Source organism: Cyprinus carpio, chromosome A18 (genome assembly GCF_018340385.1).
Source record: "Cyprinus carpio isolate SPL01 chromosome A18, ASM1834038v1, whole genome shotgun sequence".
Classification (NCBI taxonomy): Eukaryota; Metazoa; Chordata; class Actinopteri; order Cypriniformes; family Cyprinidae; genus Cyprinus; species Cyprinus carpio.
Window position 1 is genome coordinate 27594302 of NC_056589.1, and position 20246 is coordinate 27614547.

Consider the following 20246-nt stretch of genomic DNA (forward strand, 5'->3'; position numbering starts at 1 on the left):
AAATCAAGGTTTTATCTAATAATTCTGTTGTACCCAACTTTAATCTTTGTTTAAAAATAAGCAGACTTACATTCAAACCATCAGTTTGATCCTGGTTTTAATTTACATTTAAAACAGTTTATCTTCAATCCTGTTACTCCATTACTATAAACTCTGATTTAAGTCTCAGTTGTGGATTTAACTTTAAACTCACAGGTTAAAATGAAATGCAACATTAACACTATTGCAGTTTAATTACAATAACCTGATCTATCATGGCAGACAAAATTACTTGTTTTAAACTCAGGTTAGAATTCTAATCCCTGATTGTTAATCTGTGTTTAGAATTAAGTGGTTGCAACACAGCTCGAGCAACAAATCTTTGATTATTTCTACATTTTGGTTAATTTAATCCCACTCTTGTTCTCTTAGCTGTGATGAAGTCCCACGAGTGCTGTGAACACATACCAGACGTGCTTCAATGTCCTAGCCAACTTCTGTCTATTACACACCCAGACAGATATGCTGGACCACAAACACCAAACATTCAGTTACATAATCCAGCCATTACAAGCATTTAACATCTGCACAAGAAAGGAGCCGTAACAGAGTCTCCAGTCAGTGAGTGTGTTTACATGCACGACACAATGCTTATTAGAAACATCTGAGGAGATTTGATCACCTTTCTCAGTTTTTAAAACACTAACACACATGCACACACCAGAATGGTGGTAAAGTAGTTTCTACAGCAAACATTCAGTGACATAAGACTAGCCTCTCTCTATCCAGCCGTAAATGAGCAAATACGGGCAGAGAAAGAAAGTATGCAGCTCTTTCTCTCGGCAAGGGAGCATTTTCCTGTGAGGAAATCTACACAGGAAGTACACAGTTTGATCTGCCCATAGATTACATCATGTCGACCCACTGTACTAGATTCACGCCAACAGACATGACTCATGTAAAACGTTAAGATGTGCATAATACACAAACCAACAACAGAAATTATGTAATAAATACTCTTATATTCAGTAAAATTAAGCACTGTTGACATTGAGCAAACTCCACCCATGTGATGATGCACAAGTTCATCCACCAAGAAAAGTCCTCAAAGGGAGATTTAGAAAAACATCAAAGCAAGTTTTTTTTTTTTTTTTTAAACTGAACTGAACTGAAGAAAGAGCTTTCATGCCTTTATGATGCTTGGTTCAGAGGTCATCACTGATGTGTTATCACTATCTAAAACTAAATCACCTAAAACTAAAAAATTTATGATGCTTGGTTCAGAGGTCATCACTGATGTGTTATCACAACAAAATAAATAAATAAATACATTTAAGTACTACAATTACTAAAACTGAAATGAAAATTAAATCTAAATGGAAATATATATATATATATATATATATATATATATATACACACACACACACACACACACACACCACACACACACACACATATATATATGTAATATTCAAAATGTCAAAAGCATGTATCAAAATTACAAAAAGTATGCACAAATTAAAATTAAATCAAAAATAAAAAGTAGATCTAAATATGAATAAATACTATAATAGTATATAAATACTAAAATAATAGTACATCGCTGTGGTGCTCACCTTGATGCAGTTGGCCAGGTCGGTCTGGTAATAGCGGTCGTGATGTGCATTAGCGGCTGCCAGTGTGAGAAGATTATTCGTTCCTTGCGTGGGTCGCTTTGGAGTTACCAGTCGCTCACTCTTCGCTTTCAACTGAAAAACACACACATAAGGTCCAAGACTTCAAGAAGTGCAAAGCACAAGCTCTAGGACATCCATGTAAAGGGACAGTGCATCAAGCCATTCTTAACACTGAAACCATTCAGGTCGACCCTGAACTGCCATCGGTCACATCCAAATTTTGTCCTTTCCTCACTTAACCAATTATTAGAAGACTTGAAATAAAGTGGTATGTTGTGTTGTGTATCTGGACCACTTTATGCGGGCTTTTTGTAAATTCAAAGTGTATGGGGGCCTCGGGGGCAAAAAGGTTGAGAACCAAGTTATCTTCAGGAAATACACTGAATTTTAATGTCACTTTTTAATCCTTTCCCAAATAAACTAAGAGAATAAGAGAGTTAGAAAACCTCTAAAGAACTATACAAGGACTTAACGGGTACTTTGTATGGCAGTGGAGCTATACAGCACCTCAACCAACCCCAAATTTCTAATTTGACTAGCATATACTCTGATGTCAGATTTAGAAAGGTTTGAGGAAAGAATGCTATGTATCTTTGGGGATGTGGCGGTCTTTTTGCCAGCACATTCTCTCAGATATCTGCTCTCAAAGGTCCAAGATTAAGAAAGATTTGGGTTTGTATCACTAAATAAGGCCATGACTGGAGCGTCTGTCAGTCTGTGGAGATGAAGCATTGATTTATACTGGCACACACATCCACTGACCCGACCGCACAGCATCAGTGGACACTCGTCATCTTTCAAGGCCTGAATAATTGGCTAAAAATGTCTTTGCACATGGACTCAGTGCTCGGACCGTACATGAGGTTTGTTAAAGCCAACGTGAAATCCAAATAACTCTATTTACAGTCCTAATGCATGCTTCTGGTTTTACTGTGAATGATTCATCAGCGCACATCATTCCAAAGGGGGCAAACAATTACCTTCATCTCTTTCATCAAAGTGTAATAACCTGCTCCACTTATGAAATGAATTTCCTTTTCGGTTGACGTCACTAAAAGGTCAAGGTTTGGTTGGTTAAGCACAGCCCTGTTAACACCTGCTTTTAACTCCACCATCTGGCTCTATTGATGGAGATGTGCAATCTGACAAAACTTTAAATCATAAATATTTCATTATATTAAACTAAATGTTTTATTAATACATCCAGTGCAAAATGGACTTATATTTTCATAGCTCAGGATGTGTTATTGTATCGTATTTATTCATATTTTTAATTAATTTGTATTTTTATATTTTCCTATTTTAATTTTAGATAAAGTTTTAGAAATGTGTTTTTAAGTTTTTTTTTATTATGTTTATATATTATTAATTTTATTTCCGTTTTAGTTTCACTAAATGAAAATGAGAAAAGTTTCCTTGGCAACTAGCTGAAAATTTCACACACACACACACACACACACACCCACACACACACACACACACACACACACCACACACACACACACACACACACACACACACACACACACACACACACACACACACACTATACTTAATATATATTTTATTTTAATTCAGTTAACGTTTATTTTATTTCAATAATGAATGATGGTTTGCTTTTCATGATTTTAGTTTTAGTTTAGTTGACTATAATAACCCTGATATTAGTCCTGAACTGAGTTTTCATTTGGAAATAAAATTGTCTGTGAAAAATAAACAAAAGTTTATGGTTACTTTTAAGTCACTGTCATAAAGTAAAGGTAGAAGTCTTGTGGGCTGCATCAAATAAGATTAAATCTAGATTAAATCAAGGTTTATCTAATAATTCTGTTGTACCCAACTTTAATCTTTGTTTAAAAATAAGCAGACTTACATTCAAACCATCAGTTTGATCCTGGTTTTAATTTACATTTAAAACAGTTTATCTTCAATCCTGTTACTCCATTACTATAAACTCTGATTTAAGTCTCAGTTGTGGATTAACTTTAAACTCACAGGTTAAAATGAAATGCAACATTAACACTATTGCAGTTTAATTACAATAACTGATCTATCATGGCAGACAAAATTACTTGTTTTAAACTCAGGTTAGAATTCTAATCCCTGATTTGTTAATCTGTGTTTAGAATTAAGTGGTGCAACACAGCTCGAGCAACAAATCTTTGATTATTTCTACATTTTGGTTAATTTAATCCCACTCTTGTTCTCTTAGCTGTGATGAAGTCCCACGAGTGCTGTGTACACATACCAGACGTGCTTCAATGTCCTAGCCAACTTCTGTCTATTACACACCCAGACAGATATGCTGGACCACAAACACCAAACCTTCAGTTACATAATCCAGCCATTACAAGCATTTAACATCTGCACAAGAAAGGAGCCGTAACAGAGTCTCCAGTCAGTGAGTGTGTTTACATGCACGACACAATGCTTATTAGAAACATCTGAGGAGATTTGATCACCTTTCTCAGTTTTTAAAACACTAACACACATGCACACACCAGAATGGTGGTAAAGTAGTTTCTACAGCAAACATTCAGTGACATAAGACTAGACCTCTCTTATCCAGCCGTAAATGAGCAATACTGGGCAGAGAAAGAAAGTATGCAGCTCTTTCTCTCGGCAAGGGAGCATTTTCCTGTGAGGAAATCTACACAGGAAGTACACAGTTTGATCTGCCCATAGATTACATCATTGTCTGACCCACTGTACTAGATTCATGCCAACAGACATGACTCATGTAAAACGTTAAGATGTGCAATACACAACCAACAACAGAAATTATGAAATAAACACTCCAATATTCAGTAAAATTAAGCACTGTTGACATGGAGCAAACTCCACCCACGTGATGATGCACAAGTTCATCCACCAAGAAAAGTCCCCAAAAGGATGATTTAGAAAACATCGAAGCAAGTTTTTTTTTTTTTTTTTTTAACTGAACTGAACTGAAGAAAGAGCTTTCATGCCTTTATGATGCTTGGTTCAGAGGTCATCACTGATGTGTTATCACTATCTAAAACTAAATCACCTAAAACTAAAAAATGTTGGGTTTTGAAATAAAGCTGAAATAATATAAAATATAAATATTAGATGAAAAATTCAAACTTAAAAAACAAAAATAAATAAAAAATTCATTTTTGTGTTATAATTTTTATAAATGTGAAATGAAAATTAAATCTAAATGGAAATATATATATATATATATATATATATTACACACACACACACACACGGTTGTAGTAACAAGGCCACACATATATATGTAACTATTCAAAATGTCAAAAGCATGTATCAAAATTACAAAAAGTATGCACAAATTAAAATTAAATCAAAAATAAAAAGTAGATCTAAATATGAATAAATACTATAATAGTATATAAATACTAAAATAACAGTGCATCACTGTGGTGCTCACCTTGATGCAGTTGGCCAGGTCGGTCTGGTAATAGCGGTCGTGATGTGCATTAGCGGCTGCCAGTGTGAGAAGATATTCGTTCCTTGCGTGGGTCGCTTTGGAGTTACAGTCGCTCCTCTTCGCTTTCAACTGAAACACACACATAAGGTCCAAGACTTCAAGAAGTGCAAAGCACAAGCCTCTAGGACATCCATGTAAAGGGACAGTGCATCAAGCCATTCTAACACTGAAACATTCAGTTCGACCTGAACTGCCATCGGTCACATCCAAATTTTGTCCTTTCCTCACTTAACATTATTAGAAGACTTGAAATAAAGTGTATGTTGTAGTTGTATGGACCACTTTTATGGGGCCTTTTTGTAACTTCAAAGTGTAAATCATTTACTTCCATACTCTAGTTCAGCTGAGCAAAATATGACAAAATTTCCTTTTTTTTTTTATTCCCCTCCAGCACGTTCCACCGTGTGCTTGACAGAAGACCCTAAAACATAGTGGTCATGCTACACTAATATGGCATAAAGAGTAAATCAGGTTTTAGAGAGGAAGCAAAATGTTTCTCAAAGTAACAGACAGACGGTGGTGTTTACCTTCACACTGGCCTTCTGTAAACTTATCCTGGACTGGAACAGACCCAGCTTTGACCTGAGAGAACACAGAGCAGGTATTATAAATCACAGATATATCAGACCCGGCGGAAGGGACAGGCAGGATAAACGAAAGCCCAGATCAAAACCATCCTGAGGAAACAGACATTATAAATCAAACTAGAGTGGATCACTCCATCAACCTGTGAAAGGAAGGAAGAGGCTTTATAAAGCTGGCACACAATCTGGTTTTGCCATTGCTGAGATGACTTCTTTTCTTAAAGGAACAGTTCAACCCAAAATAAAGAATTTATTCACTCTCATTTCATTTCAAACCTGTATGACTTTCTTCTGCATATTGAAACCAAAGCCATTTGGTGACATTGACGTCAAACTGGACAACGAGGAATCTCAATGTGCCAAGTTTGAAAATCTGAGATTTTCAGCAAATAACAACTTATATTTGAGGCTGTTTCTCACATAAAGCAATCATACGACTTCAGAAGACTACAGCACATAAGTTGTATAGACTGCTTCTAAGATGCTTTTGGTTATAGAAAAGAGCATCTTTGTAAAAATCAAGACACTTCTGTTGTGTACCATGGGGAAAAAAAAGGTAATTTGGGTTTGGAATAACATTACGATAACAATATTATGGGTGAACTACTATGTTCTTGGAAACCAAAAGTTGCTTTGGGATGGACAAAATTGCACAAACCATCTATTTGAAAATTCTAAAATGTAATATTAACATCCAATTTTCTGTTTATGTTAGACTTACATCTGGATTCAGAGATTACGCCCACATCACAGAGCCCTATTCATTAGAGATCAAAGTTGTTTTGGGGTCGAATACAGTTTGATTCATCAATTTTGCATGAAATTAAGAACAAAGACAGAGTGTCTCCCATCTTCTGCAGACGGCTGAGAAAAACAACTGATTTTAATTCAGCTTTACTGCCAGCCATGCTAAGCAGGACAATTTCCATAGCCAAAATCAATAAAAAAAACGATCGAGTAGCTCACAACACTGTGCCACTGGACTCGTGTTTCGCCTCTCTGTCTAATCCGGTCTTGGCAGAGGCTTTGGAATGGCAATTGTAGTGTGGGTACAAATGGCCCTTGAAGATGGAGAGAGAGATGGTTAAGTGTGTTTAACAAATTCTGCATCAGGCTAATAAAATGCTTTGAACAGGGTGGGGTATTCCCTACTGGGGGCTTAAAGGAGTAGTTCACTTCCAGTACAAAAATTTACAGATAATGTTCTCACCCCCTTGTCATCCAAGATGTTCATGTCTTTCTTTCTTCAGTCGTAAAGAAACATTTTTTTGAGGAAAATCTCCAGATAGTGAACTTCTATGGTGCCTGTGAGTTTGAACTTCCAAAATGCAGTTTAAATGCAGCTTCAAATGGCTCTAAACGATCCCTTATTTAGCAAAAATTCCTGAAATGTTTTCTTTATAAAAACAATTTCTTTACGACTGAAAAAAAAAAAAACATTAACATCTTGGATGACGAGGGGGCAAGAACATTTTCTTTAAAATTTTGCTCTTGAAGTGAACTACTCCTTTAAGTATCAGCCACGGAAATTCATATTTAATGAAGGCATCTCAACACAAAAACACATCTTTTATATTCTTTGGCACTTTTAATGCTTTGAGTTTGTGATTCTGAGCCTAATATCTTCGATAAGGTGGAAAACTTGCTCAGTGCAATAACATTTTAAATTTCAATACCAAAATATGCACATTTTTATGGAAAAGCCTCAAAAAGCTAGCAATGCCAAAGTCATGGGTTTGATTCCTAGGGAATGCATGAACTGATAAAGCGCACCTTGAATGCAATGTAAGTCACTTAGCATGATAGTGTCAGTCAAATCCACAAATGTGAATGTAAACAAAAAAGGCAGAAACAGCATTCCTGTAGCTCACACAGTAAAGCACGGTGCTAGCAATGCCAAGCTTGTGGGTTTGATTCCCAGGGATTGCATGAACTGATAAAGTGTACCTTGAACGTAATGGAAGTCTTTCTGCATAAAAGTGTCTACCAAATGCAAACATTTAAATATAAGTAAAAGGACTTAAGCGCAATTGAAAAATATGCACATTTTTTGGAAAAGGCCAGGTTATAGGTTCGATTCCCAATGTAATGTAAATAAATGTAAAATGATTTAAGCTCTGCTTAAAAAAAATTACAAAACCAAAATATGCACTTTTTTTTTTTAGAAAAGGCATTCCTGTAGCTCAAACAGTAGAGCATGTTGCAAGCAATGTCAAGGTCATGGGTGTGATTCCCATGGAATTTATGAACTGATGAAGCATACTTTCAATAACAAATACACAAATGTAAATGTAAATAAAAGGATTTAAGCTCTACTGAAAAATAATTAAATTGCAATACCAAGATATTCACATTTTTATGGAAAAGGCTCAAAAAGCTCGGACAGTAGAGCACAGTGCTTACAATGCAGTGGTCATGAGTTCGATTCCCAATGTAATGTACACAAATGTAAAAGGATCTAAGCTGTACTGAAAAACAATGCAATTACAACTCTCAGATGTGTACATTTTTATGGAAAAAGCATTCCAGCAGAGCATGGCGCAAGCACCACCAAGGTTATGAGCTTGATTCCCAAGGAATGCATGAAGTGATAAAGTGTAACTTACCTATGTACTAATATGTACATTTTAAATATTAATATGCACTTTTAAAGTATTAACATGCAACTTTAAGGTACTAATATGTATCATTTAGGGTTAAACATGGTACAAAGAAGTACCTTTTAGCTTTTGTAACTTAGAGTACCGCCCCAGTGACAGCTTCGTACTTTTTTCTTTTCTTTTTTTCTGAGAACGTAGTGCATATTCTTTAATTAATGGGACAAGCACTTGTGAAGTGTGTGTTTCTGATCTGGGCACCTCTGGGACCATTTGCACCTGCAATACCAGACGCACTTACTTGGACTCAATGTCGGCCTTTTCCCGCACAGCCTGGGCCATCTGCTCCAGCTCAAAGTATTTCTTTTTGGACTTGGCCAGATCCTTCACTGAATCCTGGAGCTCTGCCTGGATCCGACCCAGCTGCTCAATGCACTGCGGGCGGCCATCACGGGACACCAGAGATAGAGATAGATAGATAGATAGATAGAGAGAGAGAGAGAGAGAGAGAGAGAGAGAGAGAGAGAGAGAGAGAGAGAGAGAGAGAGAGAGGGGATGTTAAAGAATTACATGATGGATCAGGGCAAAGGACACAGGATCGAAGTCGGTACCTTTTTGAGCTGCTGTTCTTTGTAGAGGCGTAAGGTTTTGGCGGGGTCCGAAATCTCGCTCTTGTAGTTCTCGCAGACATTGAGTCGAGACTGGGTCACCTGCACGGTGCCTTCAAGATAAGCCCGCCACACTCCATACACATTCCTGCAGCAGGAAAAACATGGCTACTGATTCCAAACACTATTTATGGAGTGCTATTCCCATGCAAACAAAAGCAGGAGCCCTATTCGGACAGTGTCTGATTGCATGCATGAACAGTAAAAGAACTTCAGCACAGTTCCTTTCGCAAAAAAACTTCCACTGCATTCAGATGGTGATTTATTCACAGGTCGTCCTTCTTAACTGGAACTGTGCTTCACACATGGTCAGCCATGATCATAATAAACTTATTCAAAGCAAATAAAATGTCCCTACCTAAGGAAAAGCATCTATTTTAATGAAGTCGATAGATTGGCTCCTAGTCACTCTAGTGGGGTGGCCATTTGATTTAAGTCAAATTTTCATTACTATGCAAACTGTCAATCAAAAAAATAAAATGGCAATCCTACAGTAGTCCTAAAAGGTTTAACAACTTTTGGCCCAATTTCTCTTAAAGGTATAGTTCACCCAAAAATGCATTTTTTTTTTCGACATTTCCTTAACCTCAAGTTGTTCCAAATCTGTATGGATTTCTTTTTTTTTTATATATATTTTGAAGAACCAAACAGTTTCTGGTCCCAGTTGACTTTCACAGGATTTTTTTTTCATAATATGGAAGTCATTGGCTACCAGCAACTGTATGGTTTCCAACATAATTCAAAACATAAAAATTCATACAGGTATGGAACACCACGAGTGTGAGTGAATGACGACAACGTTTTCATTTTTGGATGAACTACCCCTTTAAGACATTGATTTAGAGATTTATATTTAGAGTAAAAACATTGACATTTCTATTTTTGACAGTAGAATCACAACTCTGAAACATAGTTATGGCTATGCTGTAAGATTCAGGAAACACAAACTATCACTGTAAAGCACCCATAGGAAAACAACAGCCATTAAACAACAAGGTCCTTAGGATTTCATCTTCATCTTGTTAAAGAGGATGTTTTATTCACCGGTAGTCTGTCCTCTGGTCATCTGGTTTGATCCCAGGCCAGTCCCTCTTTAAATACTGATTCGCCAACTTCTGCAGGGCCTGGAGAATATAAAAATAACAGAAAACAGCATAAGACAACAGACTTTTTCCACTGAATAAAAGGCTGTATATAAATGAATCTAAAAGCAATGCATTCATGAATATTAAGCTAATAAACTTAGCTAGATGTTAATTCATACAATCAAACACAAACAGAAAACAACAGGGTCTACAAGACATTTCATGACGTGGACGTCTGCTGTACTGTTTTGCTGCTAGGGTGCAGTCATCTGTTATTTTGTTTTCGAATATGAACACAAAGCAATTAACAGGCCATATGCGTGTTCTCATGACCCTGTCATCAAATGCCATTTATCATGGATTAACACAAGCCCAAACACACGACGCGTTACAAAGCAACCCAAATTCTAATGATCGTGACATATGTTTGCTGTTGGGATGAAGAGCGGGGAGTTTGCGCTCTCCTTTGGGAACGTGAAAGGACTCTGCTAGAAATTACACTTCCACAACTGCACAAACACCTCCTGGCATACTGCGAAACAAACAAGGCAGACTCACTTCATAACATGTTCTCCATTCCGCCATATTGTAAATGGAGGAGAGAGAAGTGCCTCTACGTGAAGCGCCCCATCCCCACCTGCCCGATTCCCAGATACCAAAAGCGGCTCGCAGTGAGCACAGCATCTACAGTGTGTGTGCGGATGAGAGAATGGCATGTGTTTGTGTAAGCAGCAGGGAATGAGGCAGAAGAAAGGAGCCGTTCTCCTCGGCTGAGGGCGGCGGTGTGGCAGAGACTGGCCTCTTTCAGTCCCTCAACAGGACGCTACAGATCAGCTGGGCTGACGTCTTTTATTTTCCTTCCTCTGCGTGACTCCCTCTGCGTATTAGAATAATCACTGGACGTGTTTTTCTAACACTCACATCACCGCTGGACACACACTCATACTTAAGGCGAACAAGACAGAATAAAAAGGTCAAAGAGAAAAGGAAACAAAAATGTCTTAGTGTGCACTAGGGCAGGGCAAAATATTAAATATTAAAAATATACTAACGCGATATAAACTTAAGCAACATCGAAAATCACAATGATTGCACGATATTTTTCTGTCTTCCAGTCCTTTAAAAAACAACAAATTCTTTCTGTGATCTATTTTAAAATGTTTATTTCAACGGATGATCAGTTCAAGATGACCACATTTCTCTTCACAACATTTTCATAGATTTTAGTAAAATATACAGATATATTATAATATAAAGATATTGTAATATAAAGATAAATGCTAAACAAAACAGTGTTGTTCAATATAATTTATAAATGCTGCTGTTTACACTGGTGAACATAAATAAACATATATTTAAAAATTATACTGCATTGTGTTCATTTACAAAAACTGTGTAGAGAAGTTGTTTTGATTATGTCCTCTGATCAGCTGATTCAGGGCTCAGTTTTCATTTTATTCAATACACATGAAATAAATAAACAAATAAACAAACAAACCGTTTAGCAAATAAATACATACATATGAAACATATTAAAAAGTACTAAAAACAACAACAAAATTTTTTTTTTTAATAAATAAAATAAAACCCTTTTAGCAAATAATGAGTGAGTAAATAATTACAGAATATTTTCAAAGTCCAAAAAACTCAATATAATTAAAACAAACTGTAAATAAATAAATGTATCAACCAAGAAATAAATAAAATCTTTTTAGAAAATACAGAAAAACAACAACAACAAAAAACATTAATATACTAGCTGTTCACTAAATAGCTCACAGTCTCTTCATTGATCTTTTCCATTTCAAATTTCTTCAAGAACAGTGGAATATAAAACATCTTTTTTCTTATATATGCACATCCCAAAAACTTTCATAATATGTATTTTCACCTAGAAACACCACCACACAACCACAACACAAAATAAAGAAAGGAAGGGTAAAAAAAGGGTAGCGGACATGCTGTCTCGATGACTGGTGAGAACGGCACCAGAGAGACTGACACAATATCGACAACACGACTGCTGTTCCTTCAGAAGTGAGCCGCAGCGTCTGCCAGCCGTAAACACGAGAACTTCACATGAAAGAAACAGGAGCCACTAATGTAAACATGAAGAAGAAGGAGCCCGTCTAAAGATGCAAATGGGCAAATCTGACGAAACAAGTGAAAGATTCAGAACCGTCCTGTCGAATCAGGCCTGAATGTCTGAAACCTGACAGGAACGCTGGTTAATGGCACAGTTAAGGGGTCAAACCTGCTGCGTGAAAAGCATGCAAGCATGAATCTCTTTTTCTCAGCATACATAATGCATACATTCTATAATGCATTTAGATTCGGCTGACTGTTGCTTCCAGATGAGTGTTGTCTACAGGCGTGTGCCGCGTCTCCTGAAGCGTAGAAGTCAATTCAAGACTTCTGCAGTCAAGCTCGGGTAATTACAGGCACTTCATCTCCATAAACACCTGGTGGAGAGGTTGTCATGGCAACCGGAACAGTCATCCTGTGAGGTCTAGATAAGGCGGACCACTGCTTTGAATCCGTGCTCTGATAAGGTGTGGTCCATTCAGTCATGAGGGATCCTGGGAAAATCCACTGAGGTCATTGCATTAATAACCCTGTTTTTTTTTTTTTTTTGATTTCACATAAAAATGCAATATCATCTCAGAAACATGCGAGCATGAAGTATGTAAATTCTGTGACTTGTAAATAGAAATGTAAAAAACTGCAATTGTGATTTAAAATGCCTTTTTTCAGGTTTGCTGTGCTTGCTTTTAGGGCTGCAAATTGGGACAAAAAATGTAATTATATAAAAATACGACTATACAATAATAATAATAATAATTATTATTTCTATTACTACTAATACTACTAAATAAAAATATTAACACTATAAGAAATATTACAATTGCAATATTTCACTGTAAAATTTCAGTGCTTATAATTATGTTTTCATTTATTTATTTTCAAACATTAAACAATCAAGCTTGTATTTCAGCAGAAAACCACAGCCATAGCGTAATTATGTTTTATTTCTTTACTTTTAGTTGTCTCTACACATTAAATGAGATATGAGAAAGAAACATCAATTCAACTGCAAAAAACATGACATCCATTAAAGCAAACCTGTGTAAATTCAAAATGCAATAGTGAGTAGGTTGTCAATTACTATCTCTTAAAAATCCCTGAATTAGGCTGGCTTTATTACTAGCTGACCTTAATCTGACAATTTTTGGTCATTTACGCAAGTCTCTTGCATTAAAAAGCACAGCACAACACAGCTAGACAAATTCTATTCTATAATGAAAAACAAACAAGAACCATGAACCATTTAAAATGCAATGGTCAAAGTCATTCATAGATGCAGCTCTTTAAAGTGGATGCATTTAAAGATTTTAAACATTTAAAGCAGTTTTATGCTCATTCTGCTGTGACATTACTCTTTTAATGCCTTCTTCAGTCCTTGCTCTCTCTGAGACATCCTCATCTGACCTGCTGAGAGCAACCAACTAATCACATTTCAGGGCACTAATTAAAGGTCGTCTAGACTAGCATCTGAAGCTGCTATGTATCTCTTCTCTCTTATCATTACAGGCTAAATGTAAGACAAAGGGAAAGTGAAATGGGAACTGGCCTAAATGCAAGACAATATACACAGAGGTTATACAGCGCAGTAAAATAGAATGTATAGAGATTACTATGTAAAGCCTGGTTTGTGGTATATGGGTGTGTGCAATCAGTATGTATTTTAGTAGATGACACATACAGAGGAGAGGAAATGCAAATGTGTGTCATTATAGTAGACTTCGATGCTCTAAGACCTGTGTTATTTATAGAAATGACTACCACAGTAAGTTTTTGCTGTGTTCACTACCTTTAAAAAGTTTGGGGTTGGTAAGAAGTCCCTAGAAAGGCTGCATAAAAAAAAAAAAAATCTGAAATATTATTATAATTTAAAATACGTGTTTTCTATTTGTATACATTTTAAAATGTAATTTATTCCTGTGATCAAAGCTGTATTTTCAGCATCATTACTCCAGTCTTCAGTGTCACATGATCTTCAGAAATCATTCTAATATGCTGATTTACTGCTCAAGAAACATTTCTGATCAATGTCGAAAACAGTTCTGTTGCGCAATATTTTGTGGAAATTGTGATTTTTTTTTTTTTTTTTTTACGATTCTTTGATGAATAGAAAGTTAAAATGAACAGTGTTTATTTGAAAGAGAAAGCATTTGTAACATTATAAATGTCTTTACTGACACTTTTGATCAATTTAATGCATCCTTGCTGAATAAAAATATTAATTTCTTTAAAACAACTGTCCCTCAAACACATGAATGGAAGCAAAAGCTTTTATTTATTTTGTTTTTTGTTAAACTTAATTTAATTTAGTGGAATATTGACACTGTATCTTCTATAAAGCTGTTTTTTAATTAAATTAAATTAAATTAAATTAAAAATTAAATTAAATTAAATTAAATTAAATTAATTAAATTAATAACTAACTTATTTTGATATTTCATTAACGTGAATCTGCTTTAAAACAGTCTAAAGCACTATATAAATAAATGTGACTACAAAATCAATCAATACACTAGAAATCAATATACTTAAACTAGACTTTCACATTCACCAGCTACAAACCGAAAGTCTGATCGCTTCAAATTGTAACATCACACCTCTTTTCAACAAACTGCACCCAGTGCCTGTGGTTTGTACGAACGCCTCATGTCTAATTATGAACAATAGCAGCACTGATGTTTGTCACTGTTCATGAATACAGGTGCTGTGTCAAAAAGACCATTATTGGTCATAGGTGTGGTAGCAAACAGGCCAGTCGTAACAGGAAGCTCCCACCACTGGACACACAGTCACTTCCTGTTTGCAGGCAGAGGTTGGAGCGGCCGGCCCAAAGGCAGGATATCCGCAGCAGACGAAACAGAGTGAGAGAACGAAAAAGTGAGAAAGACCGAGAGATAAACGTCTCCTTCCTGCTCTGGTGTTCTTGTCATCAAGTGCTTAATTAATTAGTGCAACTGCCATCAAACAGAAAATCCTGCAATGTTAAGATCACAAACAGCATGAGAAAGCACTGAAAATCTGGCGGAAATGGAAACAGGAGCTTAAAGACCTATCACTATCTAAACCAACACATTCATTTCTCTGAAACAGAGGAAGCCATTTAAACAGAAGTTTGCAAAGCATGCATCACCCAGAACAACATAGCCACCACCCAGAATGCCCTAGCAACCGCACAGCAACACCCTAGCAACCACACAGCAATCCTTATAAGCAGCATTATGGCTGCAGGTTTTGGACAAATCAACAGAAAATGTCAAAATCTAGTTTAAATTCTCTTGTTAAGCAGCCTCTCTTGCACCAACAACTCATTCAATTTTTTTCTGACACACTTTTTAATTCCATCTTTTTTACTTTTCTATTGAGAAATTTTATGTAATCTGGTATAACAATATGGATATGGATAACATTGTGTCAGCCACAGGATTATTAGTTTTACCCCAAAACAAAAACCATTTAAAACTGTTTTTTTGTGAATTGAAATAAAACTGGAAGATATAATAATAGAAAAAAAAAATATTAATAATAAAACAAAATCAAAAATAATATTAGATGAAAAACTTAAATGGAACAAAAAATACAAATGTCATCCTGGCAACTAACTTTGTAAAAGAGATCATCGATCTGAGTAGGATTTTCTGCTAAAAGAAGGGTAAAAAATTAAAATAAAAACTAAAACAGAACTAAAACTGAAACAAACAAAAAAATGAAATCTGAAATGCATTATTAAAAAATAAAATTGGAAAAACTGACAAAAACACCTTAAAACTACTAAAATGGATAAAATATAAAGCAAATTCACGATATTAATAAAAACTATAATATCAATACAAAAATGTAAATAATACTAAAATAAAGAGAAACATGAGGAACAAAAAGAAGTGTGACAGTTAGAATGACGGAAATTGAGACGTATGGAGACGAGAAGTGTTAAAGAAAACACCCACGTAGAGAAAAGAAAAGAGTCATAATCCAAGCATGACATCACAAAGAGAGGAAACAGAAACTTAAAAAAAAATCACAAAACGGACTAAATAATAATCACACGAGGGAGGGATGGTGTGTTCCACCGGAGGGTCCATATGTGTGTGTTTCAGGCTTCAGTCTGCACAAGCTGTTCTTTGTGTGTCCCTCTATTGTAAGTTCAGTTTCCAGAACCGGCCCGACCTGGCCTGTCCTCTCACAGGGGCACAATAGGGGCATTGAGTGGGCACTACACTGCTTTTGAGCTTCGATAAAGCACCTAAACCGGCTGCTTCATCCTCTGAGCCTTTCCGGCATCGTCTAGGTCCATCTTTTAGTGAAGAAGGAGTTCATCCGTGCCCTCGTTCTCCATGGTTCTGGACTGAGGGGTGAACGAGCCTTTGGCTGGTTCTGGTGTGGCACTGCCCGGAGGGCGGGACGGACCACAGCTTGGCACCCGGCTGAAAGCTGTGAAAGCTAATGATTTATGTGCTGTGTAAAGATTGACTGACTCTAAACGACTGGACAGACTTCTGGGACTGTATAAAGTACAGCACCGTTTATTTTAAATAGCGAACAAGTTTGGACAATACACCGCTTTTTATGCAACTAGGATGCCGTCCAAATGCTCCACGGCCTTCAAACCTTAACAAGAGTCAGTAACAACAGCTCTCTCTAGAGCACATTATATTATACAATGCTGGAAAAGTGTTTACATGAATACACTCGATCATTTCACTCCGAAATCAAAAGAAAGTAAGTTCTGCATAAAGAAATGGAAGAACTTTTTGCATGTGATTATTTCCGTGACTGTTAAGCACAATTTAACCCCTAAATGCTCATCACTGTAATGCGTCCAGATGTGCACTTTTAAGTTTTGTTTTGTTAATTGTCATTAAATGATGATCCTCATTAGATTCTCATTACTGTAAAAAAAAATTATGTATTGCTTTATTCCATAAATAAATAGTAGTGAATTCCAGTAATGAAAATAAAGATATTATTTTAATATTTAGATTTAATTTATACACAGGCATATTGATAATATTTATTTTACTTTGTTTTATTTGTGCCAATTTAAATAAAAACTTTTTTGAGAAATAGTACTGTATTTAAAATGACACTTGCTGTAATGAAATACTACTAAGCATTAACTTTTTTAATTTAAATCAGCATAATTAAATGGAAGTTAAAGAGTAAATAAAAAATAGTTGTTTATTTAAATTGACACTTGTATTTGAATATTTACATAATATTTATTTATTGATTGTCATTGGAATACAATACTTTTAAGTAATACAATTATTTTATTTATATCAGTATTTTAATTAAATACTAATATTTGATTCTGTATAAACACAATTGTTAAATATTGAAATATATAATCTAATTATATATATGGAATGTAAAAAGTTCCTAAAATGTAATAAAACAATGAAAGATATCATATAACAGAGAAAACATCTCCACACATCACCAAAAAATAAAAATAAAAATAAACACCAGCACAAGCGTACGATATACTGAGGCTTCAAAACCGCAGAAAACCATAACAGGCAACAGTGAACATCCACAGGTCATTAACCTCTCATGCAGGTTTCATTTTCTTGAAAATTTGCATTTTCTCAAAAATGAAACCGTTTAATTTCTTTGAAAATAAAACTGCGAAGAACAGCATCCAGGTGAGATCTCAAATGACTCTACAGCGTAAAGGCCAAAATTAGCACTTAGTCATTTTAATTTCAGTTTTTTTGTTTTTGACTCAAGCCAGAGTTTTTATAGTTAACTAAAACTAAAATGAAAACCACAACATTTGTCAGTTTCATTTAGTATAATTTGGTGTACTAAAACAGCTAAAACTGAACTAAACATTAATAAAAACCAATATAGCAAAAACATTCAAAACTAATAAAAATTACAAAAAAAATTAATAAGACATATGAAAATAAAAACTAAATGAAAATACTAATAAAAACAATAACAGTGAATATATGACTTTATAAAGCAGGCTAAATACAAGGTTTGGTCATACCGCCCATCGCAGGGTTGTAGAGAAGAAAGAGAATGAGAGAGCGAGAGACATTAAACATAAAAGATCTGAGCATGTCAAGGTTTGAATCAATTCCTCCGTGTGCTGATTCACTTCAAAGCTCTTCTAATGGGACGGTGTCCTGACATCCAACTCTCCTCTCATGCACTACATATGCTTTATGCTGCTGCTGAAAGGGAAACGCTTCGGGTAAGATGCTCATTTGTACCCCGGGGCTCAACGCCTGCCATATGCTGCATGTTCCTCTCATGTTCCTCATGAAAGCCATTTTCTCATTTTTTCTCTGTGCTTTCTCTGTTGTTTTGTTGTTTTGGTGATGTGGTGGGTATTTGTCATGTTTTTGAAATTTTGTTGTATTTTTGATGTTTCGGTTTCTATTTGAATATATAGTCAAATATAATTTATTCCTGTGATGCAAAGCTGAATTTTCAGCATCACTACTCCAGTCTACAGTGTCACATGATCTTCAGAAATCATTCTAATATGCTGATTTGCTGCTCAAGAAACATTTCTGATTATTATCAATGTTGAAAACAGATGTGCTGCTTCTTATTTTTGTAAAAACTGATACATTTTATTTTTCAGTATTCTTTGATGAATAGAAAGTTCAAAAGAACAGCGTTTATTTGAAATAATCATAAATGTCTTTAGTGTCACTTTTGATCAATTTAATGCATCCTTGCTTACTTTTTTTTTGGATTGTATAAAGCACCATATAAATAAATAAGACTTGACACTTTCTGATTTTGGTTGTTGCCAGGGTGTTGCTATGCCATTGCAAAGGTGTTCTGATTGGATATTATGCAGATGCTAGAGTGTTTTTTTTTTTTTTTTTTTTTTTACGAAGTCAAAAGAATCCATACTTAAATCATGCTATACTGGTGTCTAGAAATGTAACACACAGGCTTGCGAGTTAGTGCAGAAGATGTAAAAGGGTTCAGAAAGGCGTAGACACCAGGGGGTGGTGAAGACTAATTCATCTCATCCGTATAACGCTCGTCTGTCCAGAGACAAACCTCTGGTCCGCCTTTCACCCTGTGACCTCTGACCTCTGAGCCCACGATTTAATGACTCCTCTGAGAGATACGAACCCCAAACGCGTCGCTCTGCAAAAAGAGCCGCTCTGGTTTGAGTCCAAACAGACCCCAAAGCAACACTGGATTCTGGCAGGAACACAAACTGCGCTTGGATTTGGCACAGATGTCGAATCCCTCTGCGAAAACTCAAAATGAACATGAAACGCAAACGTCTAAAGGACCACACACATTATCGGACGCCTCCAGCGAGCTCACACATCTGAACATCACACATAGCCTCTTGGAAGTGATCTGTCCTTGGGGCCGGCGCTGCCACATTATCAGTGTTTTAATGGAGACATGGTGCATTAAAACACTATTAACGTGTGCCAGCACCGCTCACAAAGGAGTGTGAGAATCGATCGTGGCCATTTTACGCTTCGTCATTCTGATTAATACAGTAAGACACAGCGGGTGGGATGAAAGCATGTGTTGCGTTGCACTACGTGATGAAAATTCCTATGGAAGGAGAGAGTCTTTAAATAGCAAGGGCGGGAATGGACCTGACAGAGACATCTGGCCTTGGAATGACCTGCTCTAGAAAACAAAAACAAAACAACATGCCCCCCAACTCTGACCTCTCACGTTTCTATGGCAACAGCCCCTTTCCCGCCCATCTTTCAACCTGCACCTCAACATCAGTGCTAACATATGCATCTCCACAAACAAACATAGATTCAATCCCAATTCACACACTTCAACTAAACACTAGCTTAACATTAGAAAGCACTGCTGCATTATAATTCTGCGTCTGGAATGCACAGACTTCCGTCACCTACTGTAAGCATTTGTAATATCAGGGGCCGTTCACACACAATACATTTTTGCATTCCACTGCGCTGCTTTTCCACTGTTTTTCTATGTAAATCTGAGTTAGACAACCCTTTTGCAGTGTCTCGCACATTCTAAACACACAGGGCTCAAGTTAAAAGTTGTTAAAATGTAAAAAAACCCATGGTAATTTGTTTTGTTTTGTTTGTTCCAGTGCCCTGTGTCTTAACTGTAAAA

General features: G+C 36.0%; 1 protein-coding gene across 3 annotated transcripts in view; it reads right to left on the bottom strand.

Moving 5' to 3' along the window:
- LOC109063294 (F-BAR and double SH3 domains protein 2-like) overlaps window positions 1-20246 on the bottom strand; it is an 82447-nt gene that overhangs the window by 28808 nt on the left and 33393 nt on the right. For 2 of the 3 annotated variants that reach the window (XM_042775713.1, XM_042775711.1), the window contains exons 4-8: window positions 10030-10109; window positions 8929-9073; window positions 8619-8752; window positions 5664-5718; window positions 5077-5205 (exon numbers count right to left, since the gene is read on the bottom strand). In XM_042775713.1, coding sequence (XP_042631647.1) covers window positions 5077-5205; window positions 5664-5718; window positions 8619-8752; window positions 8929-9073; window positions 10030-10109 — 543 coding nt within the window. Of the gene's footprint in view, window positions 1-5076; window positions 5206-5663; window positions 5719-8618; window positions 8753-8928; window positions 9074-10029; window positions 10110-10628; window positions 10671-20246 lie in introns of those variants that run through there. The other variant, XM_042775712.1, reaches the window with a different exon arrangement.